General features: G+C 37.3%; 1 protein-coding gene across 2 annotated transcripts in view; it reads left to right on the top strand.

Moving 5' to 3' along the window:
• Positions 1-23,970, top strand: part of LOC124544781 — a 143,468-nt gene that overhangs the window by 117,625 nt on the left and 1,873 nt on the right. Inside the window, exons 3-7 of one of the 2 annotated variants that reach the window (XM_047123463.1) lie at positions 8,933-9,021; positions 19,230-19,325; positions 20,204-20,263; positions 20,439-20,525; positions 22,185-22,261. In XM_047123463.1, coding sequence (XP_046979419.1) covers positions 8,933-9,021; positions 19,230-19,325; positions 20,204-20,263; positions 20,439-20,525; positions 22,185-22,261 — 409 coding nt within the window. Of the gene's footprint in view, positions 1-8,932; positions 9,022-19,229; positions 19,326-20,200; positions 20,264-20,438; positions 20,526-22,184; positions 22,262-23,970 lie in introns of both variants that reach the window. The other variant, XM_047123462.1, reaches the window with a different exon arrangement.

Raw genomic sequence — 23,970 nt, 5'->3', positions numbered from 1 at the left:
GATATGTTGTCCATTTTCAACAAAGGCCTTAGTGGCCGAAAGTTCACTTTCTGACAGTCTTTTTGTTGTGCCTATCTGCAACTCATCATTGCTATATGGTGAACTTCTAGGGAATTTAAACACAAAAGTAATGCCCGCTGAATGTGTTGTAAGTGTAAAACAGGAAGAGCTGACACTCTATAATGTTTATAAACGTCCAGCACAGAAGTGGCTCATAGATATTTAACCCAAGGCTAACCATCCAGCAGCTTATGCTGATGATCTGAACTGTCAGTATGCCAAATGGGATTATCTCTGATCTGCAGCTGAAGGCATTGGATTAGGTGACTGATAGACCTATATCTCCTGTTTGACTCCAAGGACACAATGACCTTCAAATCAAAGGCATGGAGCGCAATATTGACACCTGACCTAACCTTCGCCACAGACGGCGAGACATACACTACCATGCAAGCTACAGGAAGAGTGCTCGAGATGTTCCCATGGAGCCGACACCCAGTTGTAATTGTAAAGGTCAGACTATCAGTCCCAGTTATAAAACGCCAACCAATCTCATGATGGAACTTGAGGAAAGCTGACTGGAATAAATATCAAACCTACACCAAGAAAACAATAAATTGGATTGTGTTGAGATCTCAGAACAATAAAATAGATTTATAAATCTGGTACACAAAACAGCCCTAAATGCTACTCCTTGAAGGGTAAGAAGGAATAAAACCCCTGCTGGATGAAAGAGTTTGAAACACTAATGTAGCAATTTAAGAAGAGAGTGGAGAACAAGACTAAGGAAAAACTGGTCAACACTATGAATGAGGAATGCAGGAGCAGATGGAAGGAGGCAATGGAAAGTCTAGATTTTACTCATTCCAGCAGGAAGGGCAGGGCCCTGCTGCAGAACTTAGGCAGCACAACTGCACCTCGCAGGTCTTCTCTTGGTTCTTGTCCATGTGAGATTGTGACTGTCCTCAAACAGACCTCCAGAGTCCAACTAAAGAAAGCTGATAAGAAAGACGTTTCAAGAAACCTGAACAATATATTACTTAATTATCCAACCGACACGGACATTGTGAAATAAGTGGAAACGCATAAGATTACCCAGGCCTTGGAGCTAATGACAGGAAAAGCAGCTGGACCTGATGAAATCATACCAGAATTCTAGAAGGAACTGGGAATTTTAAGAAGAAGGTGGTTGGCTGAGCTCTGCAAGGAATGCATCAGAACCAATACACTCCCGAAGGTCTGGAAAGGAGCAAAAGTAAAGTAATTGCTATGCCAAAACCCGGAAAGATTGGAGATAATCCAAAGAACTGCAGACCAATATTCCTGCTATGTACCTCTTATAAACTGTACGAGAGAATACTATTGACTAGACTAACTCTGTACATCGAAGCCAACCTTCCTACGTGAGAAGCAGATTTTCGAGCAGATAGAAATTGTTGCGATCAGGTGTTGTCCCTCACAACCTGTATTGAGAAAGGCTTCTAAAAAAAGATGAAAACTGGTCTGGTTCTTATTGATATTACATCAGCTTTCAACACAGAATGGACTGAGGGGCTAAAATTATCAACTACAAACAGACTTACACAATACTAAAAAACATATTAACAGACAAGAAAATCAAAACATGATACGAACAGCAACTGCGTAGTGCTGAAAAACGGTCTAGCACCCATTCTTTTGACTCTATGTATTGCTGACATGCTAGACACTAAATCGTGTAAATTTTTGTATGCAGACGACTTGGTCATTGCATATCAAAGTAAAAGTGCTGAATGAAGACCTGGAAACATTGAATGCCTACTACTCGAAGTGACATTTACATCCAGACCCGAGCAAAACACCCATCACAATAATGCACCTTAACAAGAGAGATACAAATAAAAAGCTACAGTTTTCTATGAATGGCCAACGCATCAGGCTCGCGGGCGAATGTAAATATTTGGGAGCAAAATCAGGACTTAAGCAGTACCCCTTGTCTGCTGAACCCTGTTCACCGGTCTGGATGAGAATTGCCCATGTAACTAAACTGGACATACAATTGAAGGAGACAATGCAAATAATCTCTGGAACACTTGAGTGCATCTCACGTGCCTGGCTCCCCACCCTAGCAAACACAGAGCCCCCCGAAATTAGGCAACTATCATGGTTAGCCACAAGACTGTGCAGAAAAATCCTAGATAATCCAGAATGCCCTAAATGCTTGGCATCTACAAACAGACTTAAATCAAGGTCACGTTTACGGAAAATTGGCAAGGCTTTGACTCAGAGACAGCATGAAAAGCATTATGGACATGGACATGAGAAATGAAATTTGGTGGATGACCCCAATGAGACGATTCAACTTCCTGATGGAATTGTGAACTTTGAACCATGACAGCACAAGTGTTGGTAGATGTAAACAACAGATGGGCACTATAGAACAGTCCTGAATGTGAGTGAAATTCAATCAAAGGACAATTTACTTGTGTGTGGAGTGTATGCCTATGAGGATGAACTGAAGGACATATATGGATTATTTGACTGAGCTGTAGAATGGCTCAAGAATATTTGTAATATTGTATAGCATTATGAAAACATATGTAAAGGATATTGTAATTCAGTATAGAACTCTGAAAATATTCTAGTTAAGATAATATGTGATGATTGCATTTGTAAATGCCGAATGGGTAAATAAATAAATACCTATTGAAAATTCACAATTCATTTTAAATATACCACATTTTTAAATCAGACTAAAAAGTATAAAATAATTTATCCTAGCCCCATGCAGACTCCTAACACTGTTTATTTTGTTCATTGTATGATTCTTGTTGACATAACACATAAGTGAAAAAAATATGTTTCATGAATGGTGAGGATCCCCAAGTTTTGAGTAAATTTCTGCAAGAACATCTGTGGTAACTCTACTAATAATTCTGAAGGCCCTCTTCTGTGCAATAAATATTTTATTTATTCATGGCTGGTTTCCCGAGAATATGATGCCACATGTAGTAAGTGAATGGGAATGCCCAAGGTCAGAAGATTTGATTGTTTCCAAGACACCAACAGATGCAGTTGAGCAAATGGCAAATGCTACAGAATTCAGTCTTTTACATAGGTTGAGGATGTGAACTGACCAGTTTAGGTTATTATTAGCATATAATCCCAGGTACTTGGGAGACTCAACTCTCCATATTTCTTATCACTACATTTTATTTCAACATTTTCCTTTTTTGTGTGTGCTGTGTGAAACAGAATAAACTGAGTCTGTTAAGACTGAGGAACAGACCATTTGAAATGCACCAAAGTACATCTTCTTTGAATATTCTGTATTTTCTAGATTGCAGGTGGCTACCTTGCCAGTCATAATGGTTGCGTCATCTGTGTTATTTTTGGCCCATACACCATGGCAGGCCATTGATAAGGATTAGGAATAGTGAGGGACCAAGCACCAAGACCTGTGGCACTCCACATTTTACTTTGCCCCAGTCGGAGCAGGCAGGTGCCATTGCATAAATATTGAACACTACCTTCTGCTTTCTGCCATTTAGATGTGATCGAACCACATTCCTGCTTTACCATTTAAGCCATAGCACTCAGCCTTCCTAAGTAATATTTTGTGATTTACACAATCAAATACTTTAGACAGACCACAAAAGACTTCAACTGGTGACATTTTATTATTTGTGGATTCAAGGAGTTGGTTGACAAATGAGAAAATTGACTGTGCATTTGCAGTCCCCTTTGGAATCCAAACCAATTTTTATTAAAGATATTGTGTTTATGAAGGTGATCTATAATCCTTTTGTACATACGCTTCTATAATATTTTAGAAATGTTAGTTAGCAGTGAAACTGGTCATTGATTGGAAACCTCAGATTTATCACCTTTTTTTGAACAATTGTTTGACCGTTACGTATTTGAGTCTATTAGGGACTGTACCATGATGAGAGAGAGTCACTAAATGTGTGACGAAGAACTTTGAAAATAAATTTACAGCTGTGCTTCAGTACTTTGATAGATATGTTGTACACACCAGAGGCATTCTTGTTTTCAATTTGGCTTATCACTTTCTCTATGTCATCTATTGTGATATTCATTACATGCATCTGGATAATTTTGTTGTGCACTGATTTTTGTAGAGGACTCGTGGCTTCAGGCATAGGCCCTTTATAAGCAATATGATCAGCTATAGTCAAAAAATGGTTGTTGAATATATTGGCAACTATTTCACCTTCATCTTCCATGCTGCCTTTGCGACAGTACCCTCTGAAATTTTTTCTGACTCCCTTTTTACCATCTTACAAGTAGTTTTTATTTTATTATGTGAACTGTTGATTTCAGATTTAATGAACATGCTCTTGGATTTTTAATCACAATCTTTAGGTTGCTAGTACAATATAATTTGTAATGCTCCCTATCCTGAGATATATTAGAATTTCTTAGTGAAGCAGAAAGAATTCTCTTTGTTTTACTGATGTTTTAATTTCCTCAGTGAGCCATTGTCTCCCGCAGTCACTCAAGTGGGTATTTTTTGTAATTTGCATTGGAAATACAGATTTAAACAGGGTAACAAATTGAATTCTGTCCTGTCATTATTACAGGTAAGAACATTTACATTAAAATCATCAAGCATGATTATTTCTTTGGTTTTGGACAAGTGAGTTAAAAGTGAATCTGCTTGCTTGAGGAATATATGTAACTTTCCTGGAGAACCTTGTTGACAGTAATTACACAAATAGGCAGAGTGTTAAGACCAATGGAATTACATTTTCCTGGAGACCTGGAGACATATTGAGAATCAACTTTATCTTTGATAAAGATAGAAGCTGAGAAATGAATTAAAATCTGTGCCAAGGCTGGGACTTGAACCTGGGTCTCCTGTTTAGTAGCAGGTGTGCTATAAGATGCTTTAAGAAGGGGAAAATCAGATGGGCTGAAGTGTGAATTGAAGTTTGTGTTAGGGAGGGTATTGGACTGTGGTAATCCATGCAAGTGTGTTAGCCACAGTGCTAGGGTGGTGTAGTGTATAGCACAACTATTAGCAAGCAGGAAACCTGGGTTCAAGTCCTGGCCTTGGCACAAATTTTAATTCATTTCTACAGTTTCTGTCCTTATTAACACTACATTCACCGCAGCAACCCTCCAAGTGCCGATCTTTTTTTCATCTATAGACTTACTTACTACATTATTTTTAACAAACATTTCCACTCAACTTTCCTTCATTGTTCACCTATTGTAATAAGCTGCTAATTTATATTGATATAGTTGCATCATTTCAGTCCTTTCCTTCATATGATGTTTAGTAAAATATAATATATGGGCATTGTTTATTGCTTTGCTGTTATTAATGTAGACAGACAGCTGGTTCAGCTTATTTCTTGGACCCATTATACTCTAGTGAAATACACAATTTTTGTCATTTTCTAAACTCTTCATTCTGATGGCACTGTACTGTTGTAAATTGCAGTTTGAGCTTATATGCAGTGTGCTTGCAGCTATTTGAGTTAGGTTAGACCTGGAAGTGAGGCCGGATATCAAACATGCTCAATGGTTGTGCATTTCCTGGTTCTTGTGCTTCTTCTGCTTTCCTGTGATACTATTAATGATGCTGGAGACACACCAGGTGGTGAAAGGTCTTGCCCTGCTGAAGATTGTGGAGCCACCGATACTGATGAAAAAGGTCTTGGGCTATTGATGATGGGCCAACAGCCAATGAAATTTCTGAAACTGCTGCTGATGATTGCAGAGGAAGAGTTTTTGTGGGTTTGATGGCTGCTCTTCACAATGGGAAAATACTGTTGCTGTATCTGAAGCTTGTGGTAGTGTTTCTATTGGTTCTTTTGTTGTTTGCACAGGTGTGGTTGGACCCTCTACACCTGCCATTGCTGACAGGGGAAATGGGGTGCTGTTCTGATGTTGATAGAGTACCGTTTATTATTTTGGCACTCATGTTTCTTTAATCCTGTTATTTGGGTGCCGACCATGTTTTGTAGCAAGCTCTCCCACAGCTGTCATCTGGAATGAAAGTTGCACTGGGAAATGGTTTATAAATTTAGTGTTTGTGATTTCAATATTAAATTAAAATTTTTCTATTAAACCATTTCAGCATAACTGCTGCATCCTACCTCATCAGTATCCTGCCTTATATATTCATATCTAATTGTATGTGAAACAGTTGGGTTGGGAATTTACCAAGATTTAGTCACATGTGTAGACCACTGTAAATGTACTGCCTGCTTTTATTCCAGAGGTGAACTACAGAGATTATTTTAGTTTTGACTGCAGCCATTCCAAATGCTTTTCCTTTATTATTTTGTTTGAATATCATCATGGCTGCTTTATTATTAGGTAACTCAGAGTTTTGATAAGGAAATCTGTAATTCGGTATATCAACTGAGGTTAATACTAGTTTATCTGAACTATCTACTTTTTGGTATTAGACGTGCCACTATATTCCAGAATCCACAAAAAGACTCATAATTTTAGCTGCTTAGATATTTGTAGTGACTTGTTTAATAATTTCTCGTTACAGGTGACCTGCTTTTGTTGCATCGGGATTTTTTTAGTTCTTCAATATGTTAAATGAATGTTTAAATCTCACTATACTGCTCCTTATGCAAGAACTGCCATAGTCCTACCTTAATCCTTTCCTGTGTTATAACCTCTGAGCTCCGGGTTCATAATATGTCAGAACGACCGAGAGGTATGATTTGGGGGAGAGGGATAACTCACGCTGAAGCAAGAACTGCCATACCTTACTCCTTTCCTGTGTTATAACCTCTGAGCTCATAGTTCATAATATGTCAGAACGACCAAGAGGTATGATTTGGGGGAGAGGGATAACTCACGTTGAAGCTTTCAGAGAAACACAGGCAAGTGTGTCATTGATTTTATTACATCGAAGGTACACAATGGGCCTCCTGCTGAACTCAGTGATATTGCAACACAGTGTAAGTGCATGGGTCAGTGCCGACGATAATGTCAGAATCTGCAGCATCGGCACCCAGTCGCCCAGCCTTGTGTACTTAGTGCTTTCCTATTCACACTTAGGCCAAGTGGCTGCCTCATGCATTAATGTACACGATAGCCGTGAACATGGCTGACTGCCCTCTCAAGTGTGACTCGTGGACCCCATGTAAAGCACTGATGGGAAACAGCTGGCCACTGTCATTGTACTGAGCCTTAGCAGCTCTGAGCATCCACACAAGGCAGCTCGGTCAGTGACCATAGACAGCTCCACACCCGGGAGGCTGTGAGTCTGTAACTCAGCTCCACCCATGCGGATGGCAGCTTGCAGTTTGCTGGATGAGCAGAGGCCAGCAGTCCTCTCGCTCCTTGAACTGGTGCAGCTCCAAGGTGTGGCGTACCCCACCACAGCTATGATGCATCTGTGCTGCAGAGGTTGGAGGTAGCTTCAGTGGGAAAGTTGGCCACTGATATCTATCACCAGAAGGTCGTCGTGCTTGGCTGCAATTTAAACAATCGTCATTCTCTCCGGGTCTAGATGCGGACAGAATGGTGACACGAATGCCTCATTTGAGCCTCCAGGCTCTCTTGTTTATACGCCTTTTCCCTATGCCTCTGATGTAGTTCCTCTGGAGGGGACAAGTGGATTGCTCCTTAGTAATTACATCAGCTTTCCTCAGTTCGCTTCAGACCTTACACACGGATCACTAGGTGCTGCTGTGACTGGAATGTATGGGTTGTTCGCAGAACATCAATGCTCTGTGCTGCCGTGATTACTTCACACTTGTATATAGTGCACACTGGACTGTGCCTTCCCGCCTGTGAGCCGTTTTGTAAACCTGCCTCGCAGAATCACTTGTGAAATATCAACATTGCCCACGCCTGCCATCCGATGTGCAAATTGGCCCCTTAGTAACTACCTTCCAGCCATAGCTGCATGAAATTTACAAGAATTCCTCAAATCCATACCTGTACTTTTTCGTGGTGCAGCATCTAATTGGAATGGCTTTTGTGTGCTGGGTTGGTGCTTTCTTAGGCAAAGATTATTGAGCCTAAACTGTTATATGGTATATTGTGTATTGCATATCCTACTTAGTCAACATCAACTATCTTCAACCAATCCATATAAATCTGCCATGACTGTACAAAGTACAAAGAGTTTCTGAAAAACATGCTGATTTCGATGTTAAATTTTGGATCGTTTCTGTACTAGATAACATTAGCAGACATTAGTGTTTTTCATCTCAGCAGTTAAACAGAGCTAGGAATTCTAAGATTTTGTATTCTGTTTTCACGCAAGGCCTTTAATGATCACGAAATGAGGCACAAATAAAAAAGTAATACAGACTGTGAATTCTATTATTCTTCTGTTTCCACTAAACAGTTACATGTTTAAATGTCTGACTGGTAAAACTGACCAATCTGTTGGTTAAGAGATGGTCAGTCTGTCACTCACTTCGACATGAATCTATTTGCAAGCTTTTCCTTACTAATCTTGAATGATATTTCTTCTGTTTTCACAAACAGAGCATTATGTTTATATCATGTCTCCATTAAACATCAAAATGCTACTATATCACAGTCTGTCCAGTTGGGTCATTGAATTACAAATGGGCAGAATTTTTGGGTGAGCTCTCCTGCATTTGCCAGTCATGAATCTCAATGTATTCTTTTCATCTGAAAAGAAATTTCATTTATATAAACTCTCCATGTTCTCAGAGAATCAGTTTTCATTGTCATAAACTTGATCACCATAATATTGGGGTAGTGCAGAACTGTTCTTTCAGTTTAGTTAATCATGACAGTTAACACTGATAAAGGTCTCTCATAAGATTTTATGAAATTGTAGGCATCTGTGGATAGTTGCACTTGACACAATGAATCTGGTTACCAGTCTAAATCTGCCCCAAGCAGTTAAGCTACAACGTTCTCTCTCACAGTGAAATGACTCGGGCTAAATTTTCTGGTGTGTTATCTGTTTCAGTTCGCCTACCTGCACCAGCATATCTTCTGTGTGCAGCTTACCTCCTGTCTTTCATCCTAGCTGCTGTACTGCTCCATGGTCTGACAGCAGTAAGTCTGCTACAGTACAAGACTTGCATTTTTTTGTACTGTTATGATAGAAAAGTTGTGTAATTCCTCCAGCCATTGACACTTCCTCTTAATCCCAACTATTAATCCCTGTAATTGTTTGTGATTGTCTCAATAGGATTCAAAATGATTTTTTTAATAATTCAAGTGGTTTTTGTAACTGCATAATTAATATTACATATTAAGAACTTCCTTATAGTAACAACCAGTCACACTAAACTTTTTTGTTACAGATGTCATGCTAAGCACTTTAGCGGTAGTTAATTGTTAATATGGTATACAAATTAAGTTTCTCAGATTTTACTGTCTTTTGTTAATATATATTGTGACTCATTACACATCCCTGGTGATTCTTATTCTTGATGGAGTCTGCAGAACTTGAGGGATGAATGAGTCTTTTACACATAAGTAAATTCTTTTATGTGTACTTCCATTTCTGGACACTCAGTTTCAATGTGCATTTGTCCCATTTTAGGAAGAACACTGAAAACCAATATTATGCCACTACAGCTTGTAACATGTTTTTCTTTGCTGTATTTAGTAAGTTGATCTGCCTGGATGATTCCAGAGTTATATTTTGTAGTACAAGTATGCTGAATGAGAAGCAACCAATGACCATAAGAACCGATTGGACAATTACATTTAAACATTCTAAAAATTTAATATTTCTAATTTTTCTATAGTGTTAATGCATGCTTGAAGATCCCTAAACATACTAACAAGGAGACCTTTTGGTAGAGTAAGAAATGTAGCTGGACATATTATGCATAAATATATAATTAAGTTGTATTTTTTTATATTAAGGCATATGCATCTTTCAACTGGCTTTGGCGAAGCATATAAGTCAGAAGTGCAGTCAATGGCTTCTATCTCTGATAAATGGAAAAAAATGACTGTCATCTACATAGCCTTTGTAGATAGTTTTCCACCTTATTTTTATACATGTACATTTGACATACCTGCTTCAGTTGTTTCTGTTTGATGGCTAGTAAGTAGATGTGCCTTTTCTGTCATAAGTACTGTTAATATAAAGCCCAGTTTACTGAGGAAAATTACAATTTGTCACTGTTTCAACATATTCTCACTTGTAATTTAATCAACAAAACTTCTATTTTTACGGCTATGCCAAAGGAAAAAATTCCTCTTGTCAGTTCAATAAATACAATTATCCAAAAAAAAGAGTATAAACACTGCAGACTCAAAAATTGTATGTTGATGTGTAGGAAGTGCTTTTTTAAGCCCACTGTGAAAGTTCATTAATGATTATAGATTTGTTATGTTCATTTTAGGTAGCTAAATTATATTAATTACATTTGATAAAATTTCATTTGAGTGTGATATTTGCTGTCAATATTACAAAGAATGTAATTAGAGTATGTTTCAGCCACTTTTATTTTCTCAAAATTTGTCTTATTCTGGATCATAACTAAATTGGTTGCACTTACCATTTACAAACCCTATTCTGAAACAATCGACATCTTTCCATCACACACTAAGATTAAAAAAGAAAACAATAAAATAATGATCAAGTTAATTGAATCTTCTGTCGCTTCTTGATAGAACAACATTATAATAAATGAAAAGTGCTAGTTTGCTTTTGTTCTACAGTATTAGATACTTTCATTGTGTTAACTGGTTTTCAGCTTACAAGGCCATCTTCAGACATTTACTGCATTGTCAGTAAATGTCTGAAGATAGCCTTGTAAGCTGAAAACTGATTAACACAATAAAAGTTATACCGTAGAACAAAAGCAAACTAGTGCTTTTCATTTATTAATAAAATAATGCATTATAATTATGTCAAAGTCATTTTCTGGTATTTAGTTATTACTTAGAGACAAACAAACATTGGTAGGTGGGTTTTTACTGGAGTGCTTCAGTGTATTATATTACCCATGCGATGCGATGTGATAGTACCTCCTGGGTGACTGCTATGGTGGTGATGGCAGTTTAGTTTAACTGTGTGATGCACTTACCAGAAACGACTCTCACTGATAGTCTTTCCTAAATGCTCATCATCAGTTTTGAGTGACCGCCACAACAAGCTTAAGTGCCTTACATCAGGCCTAGCAGCAGTTTGTCCCACAGTGGGAGTACAGCTCTTCCCTAATATTCTGCAAGATTTGCGCTGGGCATATTCTAATATCCGACTGACCAACTCAGATTATTCACGTGCCAGTTTATTTATTTATTATCAACTTTCATTCTTGTTCCATAATGCCCTCTTTTCCCACAGGAAACAAAATGCACCCTCTCCTTCTGTAAAAGCGTTGATGCATAATTTTGAATTTGCCAATATCTACAAAACTGAGTGACTTGTTTGATGATAGGTAGTGTCAGATCCTTTATAATGGCACCTTCTTTGTGCAGACGTCACTCATCCTGCAGGCCAACAACACATACAGAGTGCCCATCCTCCAGATGTACAATAACTCTACTAGTCAACCGAAGCGTTATTGCCTAGAGGAAATTCTTTAATGAAACTTACAGACAGGCACAACAAAAATACTGCTAAACAAGTAAGCTTTCGACCGTGACCATCGTCTCTGTCTGGCCTCAGGGCCAGAGATGGTGGTCATGTGTGTGTGTGTGTGTGTGTGTGTGTGTGTGTGTGTGTGTGTGTGTGTATTGTCTACTCCAGAAGGACAAGAATACCTCAAGAATGCCTTTTGGCCAAAAGCTTACTTGTTTAGCAGTGTTTTTTGTTGTACCAGCCTGTGACTCAACATCTTCACTACATAGTGAGAAGCACTCTATTCTTTCCATAATAAACCCATAAATAAAGCTTGAAGTCATAGCTACATACAAAGAATTTATATCTTGACTCAGAACATGCTCTAGGTGTACACAGTCAGTGTGGCAGTTTTGTATAATATAAGTAATGTCAATATTGAATGTTGATACCATAAACAGCAAAAAATAAAAAAATCACATAATTATGCTTTTAATAATAGCTATAGTAACCTGCTTGGAAACACAGTTGTTATTCTTCTTGTGAAGCTCATCATTAATAGAGAAGTATTCTGATTGGCAACACATGTCCCAAACATGATCTACAAGTTTCATTACTTCGTAGTTGACCTAATAATATAACAGCAACAACAACAACAGCAATAATAATAATAAAAATAATAATAATAATAATCTTTGTTTGTCCATAATTACTTTACAGTCCAGGACATTATCATTCTCTGAATATTTACGACAGTGATAACAAATCTGTACATTAGATACTATTATATAAATATTAACCACCACTAACAAACTGCAATATTTGAAATTAATCTTTGAGTGCGTATAAACATTTTTTAATTAAGAACTGCTTCAACTTGCCTTTATTTGCCAACCTTCCAGCAGCATGTTCGCTGTGATCTGTAGCTCTTTTATAACTCGGTATCCTATGATAATCATTTATTGTAATTATGAATTTATCCATTCATTAAGCATATTTCTTCAATCTCTTTTACAAACATAATTGTCTTAAGGACCTACAAAGAGTACACAATCGATTACTTGTACCTGAAGAAGTAGTCCATACAGGACTGGCATTTGCTTATATTAACTGCTCTCTTCTGAAGCCTGAATATTCTACCCAAGTAGACTGTGGATGCACCAGCCAAAGTTTCAATACCATATTGTAAATGCGGGTGTATTAATACACAGTATGGTATATTTGTTTAAGGACAAGTGGAGTTATTATATCTGTGAGATGTTTCAATAAGTAAATGTTACAGCTAATATTTTTACAGATGTAGCTGATATGTTCTTTCATGTAAGATGTTCATCAATCATGTTGTAAAAAATTTATATCACAGGTCACAGCTGTAAACAATGATTCAGTGTTAAAGTCCATTTCAGATTGATTATAATTTTTAATAAGACCTTAATCACCAAAGACTTTTAGAGCTAAAACACCAGAAATAGTTGGAATTAAAAAACCTCACAGTGACCAAGAAATGACAGAAATAAGCCATATGCAGATTTTAGACTTAAGTCTGGACAGAAATTTAAATCCATATAGAAGTTAAGGAAATGTGCAAGCTATCATAGCCAGTGGCTTTTCCTTCTGGCTGAAGAATTGAAGGGAAAGGAAAAGGGATGAAGGAAAATGACTGGCCAAGTTTAGGTAATGGGGAGACGTACCGGGTTGGATGAGAAGGAAGGACTGATTGTTGAGGACAGCACCCGAGATTTGAAAACCTGCAAGCTTAATAGTGGGAGATGGGAATAGTAAGTAAGACAGGGAATACTAACAAAACATTGTGCAAGAGTTAATAAGGGCAGAAAGATAAGTGCACTATACATGGGGGCAGGGAAAAATAGACAGGTCAGAAAGTAAAAGATACAGAACTGAGTGAAGAAAAGAATAGTTACTGAAAAGAAATTCTAAGACTGAATAAAGTAATGTGAATTAAGACCAGGTGAATGGTGAGAACTGAGGACACGTTGTATGATGGTTCCCACCTGAAAAATTCTAAGAAACTGATGTCAAGGGGAAGAATCCAGGTGGCACATGTGGTGAAACAGGCACTGATGCCATGACTGTCATGTTGTAGAGCATCCTCTGCAACAGGATAATGTATGTGGCCAGTATACACCCACTGTGTATGCCCATTCATCCTAACTGACAGCTATTCTAGGGAAAATGTCAAACAGAATGGATGCTATTTCAGGGCATGATTTTAGGAAGTCATAGCCTTGTCAAAGTAGCTGATCAATACATTCAAGACCAGGAGAGTACTGAGTGTGAAGAGATGTGCTCCTAAGTTGTTTCTGGAAGGAACAGCAGTACCAGGATTGGATGTGATGGCCAAGGAAATCAGCTTTTGAACTAGGCTGGTGGAGTAGTTATGTCCATCAAAGGCAGAGGTTAGAATGCTGGTGTATAGCTGTAAAGAGTCTGCATAAGAACAAATATGTTTGCCTTGAATGACAAAGCTGTATGGAACAGAACATTTGACACTGAAAGGATGGCAACAGACAAAATGTCATACACTACCATTCCCACTTCAGCCTTCACTGTGCATAATTACCCCACCAGCCTAGTTCAAAAGCAGATTTCCTGGGCCATCACATCGAATCCTGGTACTGCTGATCCCTCCAAAAAATGAGCAACTTCATCAGCACTCTGATTTATGACTTCCTACTCTGCAATATCCTGGTCAGGCCAAATGCTCCTTCTCTACCCATTCCTGTAGCCTAATAGCTCCTACCCCTGTGAATGGACACACTATAGACTTACCCTATGCACCCTCCTACCACCATCTGTACCAGCCCTGTAACTGGCAAAACATATGCTATCAAAGTGTGAACCACCTGTGAAATGACACATGTCATGTACTAGCTGTTATGTAAACACTATTTGGCCTTCTACACTGATTTGACTACCACCATGTTATCAATTAGGATGAATGGTCATAGACAGGGGGTGTACACTGGCAACACACAATACCCTGTTGCAGAGCATGCTTTACAACATGACAGTCATGTCATCAGTGCCTGTTTCGTCACATGTGCCACCTGGATTCTTCACACTGACACTAGTTTCTCAGAACTTCCAAGTGGGAACTATTGTTACACGTCCTTGTTTCTCACCACCCATTTGACCTTAGTTTCCATTAATTTCTTCAGTCCTAGCATTTCTTCTTTTCATTTCTTGACTTCCTTTTTAGTTGTCTATATCTATTATTTTCTGACCTGTCTATTTTCCCCAATCGTCCATGTCTCTGACATACAAGGCACTTGGCTTTCTGCTCTTATTAACTCTTGCATGATGATTTATTAGTAATCTCCATCTTACTTATTATCCTGTCTTCCACTTTTAAGCTCTCAGGTTTTCAAATTTTGTCTGGTTCAGTCTCCAACAATCAGTCCTATCTTCTCATCTTCCAGTATATCTCCCCTGACCTAGAGTTCTGGATGAATTTTCTGTAACTCTCCCCATCTCCTAAATCTCACTAGTTGTTCTCCTTCATCCCTGTTCCTTCCCCTTCAACCTTTCTGCCAGAAGAAGAAGCCACTGACTCCAAAAGCTTGCAGGTTTTCTTAACTTTTATACATTTTTTTCCTGCCGCCACTTGGTGAGTAGATTTTTTATCTACCCAATTATATTATATTTTCAAAAATTTAAGTTGAAAGGCACATTTAGTCTTCACAGTAAACAACTTGAATTGTCAAGTTTTTTCATTGTGTGTTTGTTTTACCTGGTTCCACTCATAAAGGACCAAAAAGAGTTACTTTGAATTAGTTCTTCTGGGAAAATTGAACCAACAACGTAAGACTTCTAATGTTTCAGAAGAAAGTTGACAGAAATGTATCACACATGACATTTCATCCTTCAACACAGAGGTTAAAAATTTCAGCCGAGACACTGCTGTGCACAGGATTAAAGATTTATGATGAACTAAAAGACAGGAATATATTTAAGATAGAGCTGATCTCACTGAAAAGATGGTTGTACAACATTTTAGTAAAGAAGTGCCATTCCTACATACAAGAATTTATGGAACACATTCGAACAAAGTAACACATTTATAGGTACATTTAAATATGATATTGTGATTTTTGTAGTGCAATAAACCTATCAAAAGTTTAGAACGTTTCAGTTTTAAAAAGTCAGTATGTTTTATTGTATTAGTTACTTGTTCTTGAACCAGTACTGCCTATTAACTAGTATCAGACTTTTCATTCTTATGTATTTTCTTTTCTTCTTTTTAGTTTTTGTACGAAAAGGATACTTGTGATTCTTTTTCAACTTCACATGTTTCCTGTATAACAAATCAGACAGTTTAAACATTGTATGTTTTTCAGACAAATAAATTACATTTATATTGTCCTTATTCAAATAAGTTTACTCATGTTTAGATATTCTGTGATCAGATCAAAGTTCTCGTTATTGTTTTGTAATGCTAGCTATTCGGCACAGCCCCAGTTAATAAATGATGTATCATCAATGTTATTCACCAGCTTTGAGTTACGTGGCCTTGTTATATCATTATTATATAGGGTGAGTCATGAGGAAAGGTACATGCTTTGAGGGGTGATACTAGTAGTGATTCTGAACAAAAAACTCTTAATAAAAATATGCCCTTTTCTTAACCGTTTCTGGGTAAACCAATGAAAACAACTAGAAACAGGAACGTGTAGTGTCATCCTTACTGACTGTGTCAATATACAGTTCACTTGTATATGGTGCAGTTGTTTACCTCAAGTCTCAGTCCGACAGTACTTGTTGTAGTGCATCGTACTACAGTGTTATTAAGTGAACAACGAATACAGTGTTGTATAGTGAAAATGCCACAGATCTTCACACATGCTGAGTATGCTGACATGGTGTTTGTCTATGTTTTGTCCAATGGGAATTCCAGAGCTGCTGTGCGAGAATACCAACAACAATTTCCGAGTCAGAGAGTGCCAGATATCAGGGTGTTTAGCAGGGTGTTTCATGGATTGCGTGAGTGTGGTAAGCTCCTAGCGTAAATGTTGTCTCTGAATGTCGCATACAACAAACTCTTAATGAAGTTGAGAACATTCTTCAAGTAGTGGAACGCAACTCTATTAATAGCTCTAGAAGAACTGCTGCCCAACTTGGTATTCTACAAACATGAGTGATATGCACAGTACACGAGCACGGTCTGTATCCCTTTCATCAGCAGAGTGTACATCTGCATGAAGGAGATGCTGCCACCCGGCAAGAATTCTGTCAATGGATCATTGCCAATGAGTGATCCACGTGTTCTGTTCACTGATGAGTCAATTACCCACAATGGAATCAACAACATGTGCAACTCTCATTTATGGGCAAATGAAAATGTGCACACTACTGTGGAAACAAATTTTCAATGACATTTCTCAGTCAATGTGTGGTGCAGTATTATTGATGACTAACTCATCAATCCAGTTGTTTTAGATAACCGTCTTACTGGGACACAGTATCTTGAGTTTCTTCAAAATGTGTTACCAGAATATGTGGAGGATATCCCTTTGGCAACAAGAGCTCGTATGTACTTTCAGCATAACAGAACTCCTACACATTTTACAGCCAGTGACCCAGTATCTCAACGCAATGTATCCCGATTGTTGGATCGGTCACCATGGAGTCATTGCTTGGCCACCAAGATCACCCGATCTTACCCTATCAGATTACTGTGTGTGGGGTTGGCTGAAGAGCGACATCTACAAGTGCAGAGTGGACACGAGAGAGGAACTTCTCACTCATATATTACATGCTTGTGCCCAGGTAAAGGAATGCAAAACTGAGCTCCGATCAGCGAGACAACACCTGTCTACAAGAGCAGCAACATGCATCGAAGTTGGCAGTGGACTGTTTGAACATCTTCTGTGAGGAAACGTACACAATTAAACAAACCACAACATAACAGTATCTTAATTTACCATCACCTACACCATTCCCATTCCTAGCTGTTTTCAGAGGTTTACCCAGGGATGGCTAAAAAAAGGGCTTATGTTTATTAGAAGTTTTTTGTTCAGAATCACCAGTAGTATCACCTGTCAAAGCATGTACCTTTCCTCCTGACTCACCCTCTATAAACAAGAAACGAAAGTGGTCCAAAGATACTTCCCTGCAGGAATCCAGTTTTGAGAATCTTGTATGTTGATTTTATTGTTATGATCTTACCTTATTTTTGTTATTAAAAATCCAGGATGGAATAATGTCAATATTATGAAAAGGATAGATTATTACTCACCATATAGTCGAGATGTTGAGTCCCAGGCCAGGCACAAAGAAAGCCTGCTAAATATGTGAGGCCTTCTTCGTAAGTACACACACACACACACACACACACACACACACACACACATGACCACAGCTCCTGGCTACCAAGGCCAGACTTCTTTCTTGCAATATATTTTCAGCTGTTGAAAGTCGGCCCTACTAATCCACAAGATGGGTGTTAAGCAAGGTATTCATAATTCCAAAATAATAATAATAATAATAATAATATCTGAGAGTAAATATTCTTGTAATTTCCACTTTAACATGATTATTAATTTTAAACCTTGACTTCTACATTACAATGCCTGGACTGAATTAACAAAATATGTATTTAATGATGAAATGAAAAGTAACATTTCCTATAAATTACTTGTTTCATTGTAGTTAAATTCTCATCTTCAATAATGCAAAAGGAATTAAGTATGTTAAATAAATCTGATACTAATCCTTTGATTTGCACCCACCCGGTTAGCTGTGCGGTCTAACGCACTGCTTTCCGGGCGGGAAGGCATGGCAGTCCCTGGTACGAATCTGCCTGGCGGATTAGTGTCAATGTCCAGTGTGCTGGCCAGTCTGTGGATGGTTTTTAAGGTGGTTTTCCATCTGCCTCGGTGAATGTGGGCTGGTTCCCCTTATCCCGCCTCAGTTACACTATGTTGGCGATTGCTGGTCAAAGACTTACTCCACATACGCGTACACCATAATTACTCTACTACCACACAAACACTGGGGTTACACTTGTTTGGTGTGAGGCGTTAGATAGAAAAATATACAAACAGTTAATAAATGAAACTAACATGATCACTGCATAGGGATAAAGTGACACTTTGAACTTCAAATGAACCGTACTTGTAAAATGATGGCAGTTACTACTGCAGTCTCTTGTAAATGTAAAGAAGTTTGGCTTCAATGACATTTTATTTAAGCCGATAGTGACTGACTTTTCATAATTTTTATTTATTTGATGACACTTTTATTTATTTATTTAATTTTTATGAAACAATCATAACTGTTTTTAGCCACATTGACTATCTTCAGATACTAAGAGTGGCATTTAGTGAACAAATGTTCATGCGTCGTCATGTGTTCGATGACACATGAACATTTGTTCACTAAATGCTGCTCTTAGCATCTGAAGATGGTCTGTGTGGCTGAAACTGGTTATGATTGTTTCATAAGAAATTAAAACTCCAGGTACAAATATCAACAATGTAGGTGAAGACAGATTGCTATTTACTATAAAGATGACATGTCAAGTTGCGGACGAGCACAATTGTCTTTTAATTGTGCCTGCCTGCAACTTGATGTGTCTTTTTTCATGGTAAGTAGCAATCTTTCTTTTCCTAAATTGTTCATAAAAAAGTAATTGTGTCATCAAATAAAAAAAATTAGAAACAATTATAAGAAGCATGGCTTTCTCTTCTAAAATAATATACTTCATTGTATGTTACAGAAACGTTCTCCATTATTGCTGGTATGGCTTTTTACTGCAGTAATTTTGGCGCTTCCTGAGGCTGGACTTGTTTTGTTTCTCAGTCTCTATTTCTGGGTAGGTTCTACAATTCAGATAATAGATTTTGTAATTTATGAAGTTTTCTTATCTACTGAGCTTTCTGAAATTTGCAGTTTACTTGATATAATTATGTATTATTTATAGTGATTTGTAGTGTTTAATAAATATTTGAAATCTGTCTCATAAAAGGCCTACCATGGCAGAGGAGGTTAGAAAACTGTTAAGGACCAAGAAAATATTTGCTATTTTGAATTCTATTTATTGTCTCAATATTCTAAAAAAACTCATTTTAAATGGAACTTGTAACAGACCTATTAGAAATGCCTTCGAAAATATTTATTTATACTGATTACAGAAGGAAGACAACGCAGTTAAGAATTTGTTTTTCTCATTAAAAAATTTATGAAAAATGTCTGGTTGCTATCACTAGTTCACATTTGCCAACTGACAGATAAATCTGTTTTTTTCTTTTTTCTTTTTTTTTTTAATTTATTTTCTGAACTTTTTGTCTATTCAGATTCTGGGTTTAGGATGGCATCTATTTCTGTTTAGCTTATTTTATGTCTTACTATTGTGGTTTGTAGGTATCTATTGCTTTCTCTTGACAAAGGAACTGCTACAATGTTAGAATATTAGATTTCTGATATTGGCATCTTTGTTTGTGTGAATGTTCATGCTCTGGAACAAATAGTGTTAATTTTCAGGTTTGATTTCTGTATTTTCAATTATACATTGATTATATTTATGATGTTTTATTTTTCTTAGGAGTAAAGCTAATTCACAAAATATAGAAATAATTGAAAGCTGTGTTAGCTTGAGATTTGTAACTACTAAATTATTTTTCAACTAACATTGCACTGTGCAGTTGTTAAGCAACAGACAATGATTATGATGTGTTGACTCTTCCTCAGCAGCTGACGTCATTGAATGGAATGACAGAACTGGTCTTCTGGATCTGTCGCCTAATTTGCAATGTAAGTTTAATTTGTTCGGCTACTGAAAAGCTTCTTAAAGTATTTATAATTGGAAGCAAAATATCATATTTTAAACATTCAAAGATCACAGAATAAAACTGTAAAGTATATTCTTGAACTATAGTACTTAACAAAATGATGAACAATTATGATCGCATTTTCTTTTTCATTTCAGGTGGGTGAAGTTGGCTGTGTTAGAGCCCTCTATCGATGCTGGCGTGAAGAGAAGCACCTTCTCCGAACACTTCAGCAGTTACATACTGTTAGTAATGCTAATCTTACACTACTATGAGAATTTATATGGGGTGCTGTGAACCATAAATGCCTAAAGCACACTGTCATTGAGCTCACATTCAAGTGAATACCGGGGAAATCAGTGAGACAGCTTTTTTGTGAATGTTCATATATACGGTGGGGGCCTGCGGCATGGATGAACCTGACTCACCATAAGATCGAAAGATGTCTGAAGCATCTGATGCTAAAACCTCACAGTAGATGATGATGTGCCTTAGGTCCTTGTGATTCTTAGCACCTCATATATATTGAAAAAGTGTCTGAACATTGAAATAACTAAATAGGGAATTAAGGTAACTATCATACAAATTCTTGAATATTGTTAGCACTGCAGGAATCCACAATGTTTGATTCAAAATAAATCTCCAGAATGGTGAGTGGACTTGCTTTCAGTTTTCATCTAAAGAACGTGTCAAGGTGAAGTGGAGCTATAACTTCATATGAAATCAATAAGTTGTGTTTTCAATTTTTTAAATGTACACAAACAAAAATAATAACAGGCAATCAGCCAATCTCTCACCAATAGCTGACTCATGCATGCTGCAAGTCACACAAAACAGTATACAAAATTTTACTCCTGTTAGTTTTCCAGTTTAATTCACACTCTGCCTGTGATTGCAGGTCTGAAGTATCTTTGTGTGTGTGTGTGTGTGTGTGTGTTGGGGGGATTAATGTTTTGTAGAAGTGGCTACCTACATGTTCTAGTCACTAGCATTGCTGGTTATAGATGTAGAGGTCTGAGATTTGATTTCTGTTGGCTGCATTAGATTTTCCTGTGGTTCAAAGATCTGGAATAGGGATCACTAGATGCACTTGGTGTCATGCCTTTAACCCTTCAGCTACAGGTAATGAGTGTGTGCGTGTTCAGCTCTTTTAATTTGATTTTGCAGGGTATGCAGTTGTCATATCAGATATAATTTCTGGGCTATTTGTACATCAGAAGTCACTATTTTCCACTTGAATCTTTTTCTGGAACATTGGAAGTCGCATTTTACACGTTCTTAACTCTCACCCACACATTTACACACCTACCTTCTTGTGCCTGCAACTTCGTAACTATTTTTTTGCAAACTGTATGTGGAATCTTGTTTCAGGATATCCCACACTCACAATCAGGAAAACTATCAATAAATTTCTCCTTTGTTTATAACACTGAAAACAATTTTTGCATTCCCCAATTATGTACATTAAATGTCAATTAAAAATCATTTATAAATTCAATTTTTGGTTTCCTTGTTACATTATTTTAATACAGTCCCTGTAACTACTCTAATTATCGAATAAAACTGGTCTGTGATTTTATACAGGAAAATCAACCATTGTTGGAGAGTTAATTGTGAAGTCTGATAGAGTGAACAAGAGCCTAACTTTTACACCAGTGTGTGATTTGATGAGTTCTTGGTTTTCAACCCTGTTATGCAAGTGTTTGAGAGTGTCTTCACAGCTAGAACTGTGCAGTAATGGAAACAAAATAAATGGATATTTTAATCTATGTATACATTGGTAATGCAGTGAAATATTACAATTCAGAGTTGGTTTCACTTCATTTTTTTGGATGAGACCTATATTCAATGTAAACTGACTATTTGTAGAAGTTTATAATAAATAGTCTTTCATGTCTTTACAGGCTTCGAGTCAAGGGATACAAAATGCTGCATTTATGGGTTCAGGTTCACTTGCGCCATCTCCAAGGGCACCACACAGGTGATGGAAAAATTTGTTACATATTACTGTAGTTCCTTAGGTGGTACACAATGGCCTGATTGTAATAACTGAGCCCATACAAATCTATCCTGAGAACCAGTGTGGCCATTCTATACCAGCTGTCACTACATCGCAAGTGCAAGATCTCTTCTAAGTTTTATAGAGTGAAAAAAAAAAAAAAAAAAAAAAAAAAAAAAAAAAGAGAGAGGAGAAGAAGAAGAAATCGAAACCAATCATTCAGGCAGGTCTGACAATCGGTCAGAATAATGTTGATGGATAGTAATGTTTGCTTTCAACATCCACACGACACCTTTTCCAGAACAAATTGGTCCATTGAATAAATATTCAATTAAAGGGCTCAGTGACTGTAACCAAAGACAATATTAATTTAATGCTTGCGATGATTATTTCAGACTTACTAAGCTAACAATAGACAAAAATAAGGTAAGGCAACTACTCACATGTACCTGATCGATGTGTGACACATTTAATATTGAACTAACTTTCTAGCAACCACTCATTTTCTGGTGTAGGTGCAACCCCTTACATTGCAGCTGCAGGTGCATGCTTTTGGCTGTCAATGCAGTTGTGTGCCTGAGGGTATGTACTTCCACTAAAAAAGAGCAGGAGTTCAAAAGTAGCTAACAAACTGTACTACAACGGAAACAGTCAGTCTTTCCTTCTCACCCTGCGTGGTAAGTCTCCCCTGATCCGCGGTTCCGGGTGACTTTCCCGAAATTTACCCCTTTTCCTAGATGTCCCCAGTCCTTTTCCTTCTGTCCTCTTCCTTCCCCTTCTGCCTGAAGAAGGAGCTACTGGTTCCTAAAGCTTGCCCAATTACAGCCTTCTTTTATGTGTGTCTTCTGCCACCGTTTGGTGAGTAGATTTTTTTATTTATCAAATTAAATTATTTTAACACACTATACTGTTGTATATGTCTAAATACTAGGCATCAGTCAGCTGTAGGTGAGACGCCATCTTTCCTCATTTTTATTCATTATTTAAGAATTAAAGAACCTCAATGTTGTATATAGAATGCACTGTTTGATAGGAGTCTGATGAACAGTGTTTTAGTATATAAGTATTGTATCAGACATATGTCATAGTATGAAGGTCTGAATTTAAAATAAAATGCTCTGTAGTCCTACTGTTGCCGCAGTCTCATCACAGCGTCACTAATTATGGGATAGATCATTGATTGGTCAGTATTTGGCAGTTTGGGGGGGGAAACAACCACTGCAAATTCAGTAGCAAGTTCCTACAAATTTCACTGATATTCTGATAATGACCAAGGTTCATGCTTATAAGAGTGATGGTTTCATTGCTTGGTGTTTTATTTACTAACAAGAGCAAGAATTAAATATGTTGAATTTTCAATGGAAATTATATACTGTATAAGAGTTGTGTAAAAGCTAGAAATTACTATTTTTCAAAATTTGTGCTCCTTAAATTTTGATTAATTGATTAATGGCCCCTTTTTTAAAGCTGCCATGTCTTTGAAGTCAACATGATTTTGACATTCCTACAGTATTTCTGCTATGAACCTGTTCCACTCCAAATCTCTTTGTAATTGAATACCTTCTCATATATAAAATTTTTAACTGAGTTATGAAGGTCTTTTTTAAGTATCTCGTTGGCTACCACTCCTTGACAAAACATAACTGGTATATTACATCAAAATGAAGGTAGACCTGTGCTTCATCTTCAGC

This window comes from Schistocerca americana, chromosome 8 (genome assembly GCF_021461395.2).
Source record: "Schistocerca americana isolate TAMUIC-IGC-003095 chromosome 8, iqSchAmer2.1, whole genome shotgun sequence".
Classification (NCBI taxonomy): Eukaryota; Metazoa; Arthropoda; class Insecta; order Orthoptera; family Acrididae; genus Schistocerca; species Schistocerca americana.
This window is presented reverse-complemented; position numbering and strand designations above follow the sequence as displayed.